This window comes from Mandrillus leucophaeus, unplaced genomic scaffold (genome assembly GCF_000951045.1).
Source record: "Mandrillus leucophaeus isolate KB7577 unplaced genomic scaffold, Mleu.le_1.0 Scaffold279, whole genome shotgun sequence".
Lineage (NCBI taxonomy): Eukaryota > Metazoa > Chordata > Mammalia > Primates > Cercopithecidae > Mandrillus > Mandrillus leucophaeus.
The window spans coordinates 1,982,719-1,993,891 of NW_012102909.1; the positions used below are offsets into that span (position 1 = coordinate 1,982,719).

At 40.7% G+C, this 11,173-nt stretch overlaps 1 protein-coding gene across 1 annotated transcript in view; it reads right to left on the bottom strand.

The window, feature by feature from the left end:
• Positions 1-11,173, bottom strand: part of AAK1 (AP2 associated kinase 1) — a 230,480-nt gene that overhangs the window by 22,961 nt on the left and 196,346 nt on the right. Inside the window, exons 14-16 of the mRNA XM_011985014.1 lie at positions 9,975-10,207; positions 8,123-8,280; positions 6,284-6,388 (exon numbers count right to left, since the gene is read on the bottom strand). Of these exons, the coding sequence (XP_011840404.1) occupies positions 6,284-6,388; positions 8,123-8,280; positions 9,975-10,207 (496 nt within the window). The remainder of the gene's footprint in view (positions 1-6,283; positions 6,389-8,122; positions 8,281-9,974; positions 10,208-11,173) is intronic.

Below are 11,173 nucleotides of genomic sequence, written 5' to 3' on the forward strand. Positions count from 1 at the left end.
GGGAACGGGGAGGTGCAGTGGCATCCCCTCAGTGGGTAACCTCCTCCGTCACCTCCACAGCCATGTCATACCCAGTGGTCGGTCAGCCCCAGTGTGCCAGCAGTTGCCACCAGACCCAGCTCAGTGACTGGCACACTGGACTCTTAGGACTGTGAGCATCTGCCCTCTTCATCTCCAGGTCTGCCCTGGGAAGTGGGGATGGGAGGCAAGGTCACCTCCAACCCCCACTGACACACTACCAACCCCACCTTTCTTCTTTGGACTCTGAATTACCACTCTCTATCCCTCAGCCCTTCTTTGGACTTCCAACACTCCTTGGGATCCTAATCTCACACCTTCCAACGCTCAACTTCTTGGACCTTCAGCCTCCTTCTAGGACCCCCAACTCCTCATTCAAACCATATTTCTCAACCTTTAAAGCACTCCCTCCTGGGGCCCCTAGTTCCCTCTGGGACCTTCACTTCCTCCAACCTGTGTGTATAGTTCTTTGCAACTTGACTCTATGTATAGGTTAGCATGAGCACCACTGCAATCATGATACAGAACTGTTCCATGAAACCAAAGACCTCCTCATTCTACTCCTTTGTAGTCACACCCACCACTTATTCCTGTTACTATTCTTTGGAAACCACTACTCTGTTCTCAGTCTCTATAATTTTGTTATTAAAATGGGTTTTAAACTAAGTTTCTTTAAAGGTAGGAGGAGGAAAAGAAAGATAAAATAACTGCTTCTAAGTCCCTGAAATATTTTAAAATGACACAATGAAACATATTTAAAAGAAAAAAAGCAAACTGCAAAACTGAATACGTGGTGTAGGTCATATTTGAAAAAAATTTATATGCAGAAATAAAATTCTAGATAGAAATACTGTAAAATGTCAGCAAATGCTCTTCTGTCAAGGTGGGGTTATAAGATTTTATTTTCTTTACTTTGGGCCTTATTCATTTCTCCACATTTTTATAAATGAATATGTGTAACTTACACACAGGAAAACATATGAAAATAAAGAGGCACCACGTGAAGTTTTAAATGTTTGCCTGTTTTTCCTCCAATGTATAGACACAGTCCGTCATTTTTGCAGCTTTTACCATACAAATGTTTAATATAGCCCCGTGCCATCCTCCTGAACCCATTATGAAATTTCCTGCTTAGTTTCTCCTTTGATCAGTCAGAGGGTTTAAAATCTGCAAACAGTCTGAGTTCAGTTAGAAAATTTATAGAAAATGATGTCATCCTGCCCTTTGTACAAATGAGAGCAAATGAGTTCCTGGGATCTAGACATAATTTTCTTTCATTTGTAAAGAATGAAGGTGTCACAGAAAGGAAACATTTACACTGCAAACAAGAGAGAGGGGAAAATATCAAATGTTCATAGTAAAAGACCGGATAGACTGAGGAAACTATGAAGACACTTTTCAATGTTTGCAAAAGCTTAGTGTTGCTGGTTTATGAGATTCCTGAGACGTGGATATAACTACAGTTTTTGATCTGGGCTACAGGTACAAATCTCTATTCTGTCATTATCCAGCTGTGCCCTTGAGCAGGTGGTCTTTGTGAGGATCACCTGAGATGATGAGCAAGAAAAGTGCTTACCCAGTGGGTTTAACATGTCTCATGTGCTTGGTACATGTTCAATGTTATTACTGTCATAACTTTACTCAAATATGTGTTTGTGGCTGTGCCTTTAAATCCCTTAAAAAAATACACACACACACACACTCTCACTCATTTGCAGCCTTCAGAGTAAATATAAAGTAGTGGAAAGGCAGAAACAAAAGCAAAATAAATCTCATTAAAAAACAGCTCACACAAACAATGAAACATAACCATGTGTAATAGATGAGAACTAGGCATTAAAACCGGGGTTGGGGTGAGCAGACGGAAAATGATCAGGGACCTCGATTGTTAACACTGGTGAATCCAAGGTCCTAAGCTTTGGCACAAAGCAACCCTTCTTATTCATTTAACACATCTGTATGGAGCCAAACATTGTGCCAAATTCTGGGATTCGGCAGCAAAGAAGACTCTCAGGGCTTATTCTGTGACCCTCTTTCCAGACAAACTATATCCTACCCAGGTCCATGGCTAATCATCATTTCGATGTTCCATTTCAAGGACAACAGTCAGTGCTTCACACATTTGATATGTTTGGTCAACTACGTGGCATATCAAACTTCAAGCAGCATGAACTGGTTTTGGAACATTTTCAAATTTCACCAAAATATCAATATACTTATAAAATTTACACAAACAAAGCTAAAAGTGAAACAAAAATTTTAAACTACTTAATAATGAAAAGCATAACTCCAAAATAATAATGAGAATATCATACGAAGATTTATGAGCTATGGTTAAACCCCACACAACTCCGTTTTTTTTTTTTTTTTTTTTTTTTACTAGGGAAATACACACTTGTTAGAAAGCATTAAACAGAGTAAACTTCAAAGGTTGAAGTGAGGCAACTGGAGAAAGAGAAAACAGGACATTGGAATATTTTCACATGACAAAGCCTCCCTGAAGATTATAATTAGCCTCCCTCCCCACTTTTGCGCTGGGTGAAAATGACTGTCAAATTGTGAAGAAAAACTCACAGCCCAAGTACTTTATTTTTTAAAAAAGAATTTGAAAATATATTACCATGGGTTCCTCTTAATATTACCAAAGCAAATAGAAGAAAAACAAGAAAACGGCCAGGCAGGTGGCTCATGCCTGTAATCCCAGCATTTGGGAGGCCGAGGTGGGTGGATCACCTGAGGTCAGGAGTTTGAGACCAGCCTGGCCAATATGGTGAAACCCCGTCTCTACTAAAAATACAAAACATTAGCCAGGCATGGTGGCGTACACCTGTTGTCCCAGCTGCTTGGGAGGCTGAGATGGGAGAATTGCTTGAACCCAGGAGGCGGAGGTTGCAGTGAACAGAGATCCCACCACTGTACTCCAGCCTGGGCAACAGAGCGAGACAATGTCTCAAACAAACAAACATGAAAATGTAATAAAGATAAAAGCAAAAGTTAAATAATAAAAAAGAAAACAGAAGATTGTATAAATCTAAGTGTTGTCTCTGAAAATATAATAAAACATCCAACCTCTAGCTACAGTTACCAAGAAAAAGAGGAACACAAATACATACAATTAAAATTAATGTACATAGATATTAAAAGATACACACATATTGTTGTACTTTAATGAAAAATTTTACAACTGCAGATGATTTTCTAGGAAAAGATAATATGTGACATATGAAGAACACTTACAAAATGAATCTAAAAGGCAAAGGACACAACACAAATCTCAAAGAACTAAAAATGGGTCAGTAAATAAGGTTCTCTGGCTGGGCGCGGTGGCTCATGTCTGTAATCCCAGCACTTTGGGTGGCTGAGGCGGGCAGATCATCTGAGGTCGGGAGTTCGAGACCAGCCTGACCAACATGGAGAAACCCCGTCTACTAAGTAAAGTACAAAATTAGCCTGGCGTGGTGGTTCATGCCTGTAATCCCAGCTACCTGGGAGGCTGAGGCAGGAGAATCGCTTGAACCCGGGAGGCAGAGGTTGCGGTGAGCCGAGATTGCGCCATTGTACTCCAGCCTGGACAACAAGAGCAAAACTGTCTCAAAATAAATAAATAAATAAATAAAATAAAAATAAGGTTCTCTGTCTACCGTCTTTGGCCTGAGCTGTGCTGGGCTGGGTGGAGAAATGGCAAGGAAAATGACTCTCATTCACCATTAATTGAAACAAAATTTATATAGCTTTCTTAGAGTACAACTTGAAAACATGTATAAAAAACCTTAAAATATACATACTTTTGATTTAGCACATAGTCTCTTAGAAGTTATCTTAAAGAAACTATAAAGGATATAAACAAAAATTTAGCTTCAAGAATATTTATATGGTGAAAAATTGGTAACAATGCAAATATTCATAAAAGAGGATGTTAAATAAATGTTACCATTCTTCCACAAACAATCATATTGTAGATTAATATTTATTGACATGGAAACTGCTAATTTCCAGAGGACATTTAAAAATGAATAACAAACTGGGCCACAGGCAGCTCTTCAGTATAGTTTACATCAAAGACTGCACAGGCCATATTGGTCACAGTACAATGAAAACATAACATGAGTAACTTTTGGTTAAAGAAGAAATTGAAACTTCTATTTTAAAATATCCAGAAAATAAGAATAAGAGAATATTACATATCAAATATTATGAAACGACAACGTTCTATTCACAAATAAATTTATGAGGTTAGAAAAACTACTAACATTCCTAAAGAAAGCAGGCAGAAAGAATATATGATAAGGTTAAAAGTAGACACTAATCAGTATAATTAAAAAGATCACTTTTAGAAGCATGCCAAATTCTATATCTTACAAAGAATACTTTCAAAATCTCACATTCATTGCTGAAGTATTTATCATAGTAAATACTGAAATAAAGTTAATGTTAAGAAAGGTGCAATTGGTTAAATACACTAGGGTATATCATACATCTAGTGTATCCTAGAAGTTTTGTTTTTGTTTTTTTTTTTATGAGAGAGGATCTCACTCTGTTGACTAGGCTAGAAAGCAGTGTTGCAACCTCAGCTCAATGCAACCTCTGCCTCCTGGGGTCAAGGGATCCTCCCACCTCAGCCACCTGAGTAGCTGGGATTACAGGTGTGTGCCACCACGCCCAGATAATTTTTGTATTTTTTGGTAGAGACCAGGTTTCACCATGTTGGCCAGGCTGGTCTCAAACTCCTGACCTCAAGCGATCTGCCCACCTCAGCCTCTCAAAGTGCTGGGATTACAGGCGTGAGCCACCGCGCCTGGCCATATAATGGAATTTAATGCAGGTACTTTTTAAAAATTATACTTTAACAAAATTAGCTGGGCATGGTGGCACATGCCTGTGATCTCAGCTATTCGGGAGACTGAGGCAGGAGAATCATTTGAACCTGGGAGGTGGAGGTTGCGGTTAGCCAAGATCGCGCCATTGCACTCCAGCCCCAGCAACAAGAGCGAAACTCCGCCTTAAAAAAAAAAAATTATATTTTAGGGGCTTCTTTAATGATGTAGGAGAAATGTGCCAGGTTCATTAAATGAAAAAATTAGGCTTCAAAATATGTCTATAAAGATGCATATCAGGTTGGGTGTGGTAGCTCATGCCTGTAATCCCAGCACTTTGGGAGGCCGAGGCAGGTGGATCACTTGAGGTCATGAGTTTGAGACCAGCCTGGCCAACATGGTGAAACTCCATCTCTACTAAAAATACAAAAATTAGCTGGCCGTAGTGGCACACACCTATAGTCTCAGCTACTTGGGAGGCTTGAGGCATGAGAATCGCTTGAACCTGGGAGGCAGAGGTTGCAGTGAGTTGAGATTGTGCCATTGCACTCCAGCCTGGGCAACAGAACGAGACTCCATCTCAAAAAAAAAAAAAAAAAAAAAAAAAAAGATGCATATCAGAGTCTGAGAGTCTTAAGCAGCGGGCCAAAGAGCATACAAAATTGTGGTCATGTGTATTTTGGTCAGGGAGACAGACCTACAACTTTCATTAGCTTCACAAAGATATCTGTGCCTCTCGAAAGGTCAAATGCCACTAACAGACATCAAGATGGTATCCCTGGGCTATCTCTTGGTGGTGAGGTCATGGAGAATTTTAACTTTCTTCCCTATGAATTACTAACTTTTATACAATAAAAATGTATAATTTTTTATTAATAGAAGGGAAAAGTTTGTCTCTTATGATTGCTTCTATACTTTTAACAAAGTCTCACTAAAAGAATACCTCCCTCCTTTTTTAGAAGTCTCATTAAAAAAACACCTCTCTCCTTCTTCCCAACAGCACGTGCACGTGCCCACACACACACACACACACACAGTTTAGAGGAGTGTTAGATATAACAGAACATTTAATTTTTAAAATTCTTCAAGTCATCTCAGAAACCTAAGAAATGACAAGCAATGAACATTGGGTGTTTCTCAAATCTAGAAATACTTGTTTAAGACGTGCCTGTGGACTAGAGAGAACAAGTCCTGCACATTACTGCCAGACTGTCCTGCCACTTTAATTTAAAGTGGTCCTGGATCTTTATCCCTTTTTGATCAGAAACCTTTTCAATTAAAAAAAGTAAGTTTTAAATTAAATAGACCATGAAAAAAAAAAAATATATATATATATACATGTTACTGCCAGGATTTGGGTTTCACTAGCATGCTAGAGATATCTGTGGAGTGAAAAACAGTGTGAAGGTAACAACAGTGAACCTCATGTTCCAGCTATTTGCCATACTAACCAGTTCCAGCAGAAAATGAGGTCGTAGCAAAAGCATCACCTTGGGTTGATTGAAAGCCTGGGATCAAACTCTCAGCTGAGCCTCCAAGCTTCTCAGGATGTTTGCCTGGGGAGACAAAACACCACTCAGTTCATTCTAGCAGAATCTTGTGAGGCACACACACGGCAGAGGCGAGGGGCATTCTCTGAACTGACTTCTGGACTTGACTACTTTTACTGCATTATGGCGACACATTCAAAGGTCCTTGTCTAGTCAGTGCAATAACCGAGAGAACAGCTGAGAAAAAAAAAAGGAGATTGTTAAGAATCAAAAGAGAGCATATCATCAGTTTTGCAAGATGAAAAGGGTTCTGGAGATTGGTTGGTTGCACAACAGCGTGAATGTACTTAACACTACGGAACTGTACATTGAATGCTTCCCACCCTCACTTGTAATCTATCCACTTTATATAGCTCTAATGAGTTTGATGATCTGCTTTCCACGTTGGAAGCAGTTTAGGAGAGTAAATGAGAAGAGGGAGCGGTGGAGATGGCAATAATGAGATGTTATGAGGGACAAGCATAATGACAGTAGCTTAATGTGAAAGCTGACAGCTGAACGGTAAGAAAAGGGGGAGGAAATTAGTAAAATTCAGGGGCTAGTTATTTGGGTGCAAAAATACTACAGTTTTCAGTTTTCAATAGCCTAGGGAGGTATTTCTATTTACAGTCCAGAATAACAACTGGTATACATAACAATGAAACAAAGTTGCCAAAGAAAGTTAAGTACTATGCCCTGTCTTCTGTTTAAAAAAACAAGAAAGTAATAGGAATTTTTTTTAACAGACAAGGTCTCACTCTGTCACCCAGGCTAGAGTGCAGGGGTAAATTCATAGCCCACTGCAGCCTCGACCTCTTGGGCTCAAGTGATCCTTTCGCCTCAGCCTCCCAAGTAGCTGGGACTACAGATGTGTGCCAAGATGCCCAGCTAATTTTTTAAATTTTTTGTAGAGATGGGATCTTGGCATGTTTCCCAGGCCGATCTTGAATTCCTGGGCTCAAGTGATTCTCTTGCCTCAGCCTCCCAAAGCACTGGGTTACGGGCGCAAGCCACTACAGCTGGCCTTGGAGTTTTAAAAGATTTCTATTAAATGACAGTTAAAGCCAAAATGTTTGGCCAATAGTTCATACCACTCAATTGGTTCTCATCACTCCTTTACCCTGTGCCCTTACCTACATTGAGTATACTCTTTTTATTAGAGTACTCGCTAACATTATTAGAATTATTAGAATTATGCATGTTAGAATTTATTCCAAAGTGTGTGCATGTGCCTCTGTGTGTGTGTGTGTGTGTGTCCTGCCTTCTAAAGTAGACTGTTCTTCAGGCAGAAGCATATCTTCTATTTAAATCATCTTTCTGTGTAATACAGTAATACAGAATTCTGATCATAGTGAAAGAAAGATTCAGTGTCCATGTGAAGGCACATTCATGGACAAGCGGTGCCAACTTTCTGGGACAATAAACCAACCTAGGATGAGGGAAGCATCACACTCCTCCAAGGAGGGACCATGCCTGATGCTGTTATCCTGGACTACGTCACAAACCTTTCCTACAAGTTTCTTCCCTAAGCATCACACTCTCCTTGCTGCCACCCACAATAGATCAGGATTTCCTGAAGATGAGGACTTCAAGGCCATGGTAAAAATAAAAACCAATTTGTATGCATACTTTGAAATCAAGCCTTATGGAAAGGCCCAAGCCTACGTTTTCACATGCATACCCTTCTAGAGTTACGATTCTTTCTCATTCCTGGTTATTTCTTACAATCAAGAAGCACAAAAAAAGACACAGCTTACTCACCTTCCCCCAGCTTGGCAAAGTCCTTGTTTAGCAGTTCTTCAGCTGTGAGTTTGGAGAAATTATCGTCATCGAAGGGATTCCACGTAGAACCTTCTGAAGGATTATAAACGTTTTGTTGAGAGGTCCGAGGAGAGCCTGATGGAGTGGTGGTTGCAGACCTAGGTAGGTTCCCACCCCCACGAAACAAAAAGATATAAAAGTTGAACAAAACAAAAAGGGTCAACTTATTTTCTCTTTGTTTCAGGATCAAATTCTTTTCTGGGTCAAACCTTCATTTTCCAGGTCAAACCTTCATTTTCCACCGCAGTATTTTTTTTTTTTTTTTTTTTAAGGTAGAGTTTTGCTCTTTCACCCAGGCTGGAATACAATGGTGTGATCTCGACTCACTGAAACCTCCATCTCCCTGGTTCAAGCGATCCTCCTGCCTCAGCCTCCTGAGTAGCTGGGATTACAGGCGCATGCCACCACGCCTGGCTAATTTTTGTATTTTTAGTAGGACAAGGTTTCACCATGTTGGCCAGGCTGGTCTTGAACTCCTGATCTCAGGTGATCCACCCGCCTTGGACTCCCAAAGTGCTAGCATTACAGGCATGAGCCACTGTGCCCGGCCCACACTGTTTTCCTAAAAGGGCTTTCCACAGCACCTGAACAATTTCCACAGATACCCATTCCACTTTATGAAATGAATGTCTCCTTTCCTTCATGACTCACTACCTCCCACTACTTCCTTAATCTCTTGCTTAGCTTTTTAGTCTTACCCGCAAGTTGTTTCAGTTCAGGATCTAAAAGCAACCTGTTCTTAGACTTGTGTACCTTGTGGTGACCACTATAACATCTATAATAACTGATCCCTAGAGGGGCAGGAAAGAGGTCTAGTTAGGCTGCCTCTCATCTCTCAGGATCCAGCATGCATAGAGTTAAGGGCCACCATCACAATTAAAAAGAAATAAAGACAGTTAACACTACTTTGTGCATCTAAGTATCATTATATTATTTTCTTATAAAGTCTCTCTTAACTTCATTGAAAGATGTTAACTTTAGAGCGCATGGTTCCAAGACAGTTAAGGGTCTGAAATTGCATTTACTCAACACTCATCAAAATCTACTCGTCAGGCACGGAACCAGTCACTGGGTTTCCAAAGGTTGACTAAGACATGGTTGTTGTCACAAACGAGTTCAATCAGACATACAAATAATGAATGACAATACAATGTCATACAAGCTCAAAAAAAGGTTCAGATAGCAATTATACATCATATCAGAGAAGGGTCAAGGAGAAGTCAACCTCTGACATGGATCTTGATGAATAAATGAACATTCCCTAGGTGGGCAAGGAGGAGCGTGGCAGTTCCAGGAGAGGGCATAGGAGGAACAAAGGGCTCGGGAAGGTGAAGAGTGGCAGGTCTGCCTGTGAAACACAACAGGCCCTCTATGTTAAGCAGGGTGCTCAGCTATCATCTGACAGGTAATGAGGAGCCAATGAAAGATTTTCAGCATGGAGAGACTCGGTCAGATCGAGAGTTCAGAAAGCACACTGAAGAGCATGGAACAGGTGAGAGAATGAGAACAGTGGGCCAAGTAGGAAAAGACTTCTTAAGATTAGTATGGCCCATGCACTAAAGACAAATTCACAGTTGCTCATTAAACACAAGTACGTGCAAGATGTATGTATGTACATGCAAGAAGCCAGAAAAATAAACACACCAGAAATAATTAAACAAACACACACAAATACACACCACTGTATTTGCATTACACACATCTACACACTTACGCAAAGAATCACACACTAGCAGCCGCAGGCAGACCTCGCTCACAGAGGTAAGAACGACAAAGAGGAAGCACCACATACTTGGACTTATTGAGACTGGCCTCAGCTGCAGCTGCCTGGAGCAGCTGGGTTGATTTGCTGGCAGGGACCCCAAAGACGGCACTGTGGGTTACGTCACTGAGAATACGCCTGTGCCCAGCACGCTGGGTTTTGGGGGATGAGGGTGGAGTGAGAGATCCAACTTTCTGTCCCTGGACGGCAGGAGGTGGGGTTGTCTGAACCTTTGGCTGTTGTCTTACTGGGGCTTGAATCTGCTAGGAAGAGAGATGGAAAATGTTTCATTAAATTTAAAAAAAAAAATTAAAGGAAAAACAAACAGAAATGCGTAACAACAAAAAATGCCACATAAGCGCTAACATGAGACTCAAATGGCTAATTTTATCAATAACGCCCAGAAAGAAAAACCCAGGCTTTGACAATCTGTGCTGCAACTTTGAGACTGATAGTAACATGGTATTTGCCTGATACACATACATTTCAATCTTCATCAGCAATCATATGCAGGGTAACCATATGTTAACCATATTCAGCCCAAAGTACAAGAATGCAAAAGCTATTTCAGGCGTAAACATCTAGAATTTACCATAAAGGACCACGTTCTATTTCTGGAGTCACACACAAACTCATTCAGAATGCTTCCAAAGGGCAGGCAATAGATCCTATCACTACAGGTAGAGGCCAATGAAGACATATCTCCAGCGAAACACATTTAAGCTGAATGATTTCTGCTGAGATCCCTCGCTCTCTGCCATAGCGAGACCACAGGTTGGGAGTGAGTCAGAGAGAATTCTACCGTGATTAATAAATGTTACTGCTTGTTTGTTTTAAACTTTTATTTTAGGTTCGGGGTACACACGCAGGTTTGTTATACAGGTAAACAGGTAAACTCGTGTCACGGAGGTTTGTCGTACAGATCATTTTGTTACCAAGGTACTAAGCCCTAGTACACAAGTTATTTTTTTGGATCCTCTCCCTCCGCCCACCTTTCACCTTCAAGGAGGCCCCAGCGTCTGTTGTTTCCCGCTTTGCATCCATGAGTTCTCATCATATAGCTCCCATTTGTAAGTGAGAACATGTGCTATTTGGTTTTCTTTTTCTTTTTTTTTTTTTTTTGAGACGGAGTCTGGCTCTCTAGTCCAGGCTGGAGTGCAGTGGCCGGATCTCAGCTCACTGCAAGCTCCGCCTCCCAGGTTCACGCCATTCTCCTGCCTCAGCCTCCC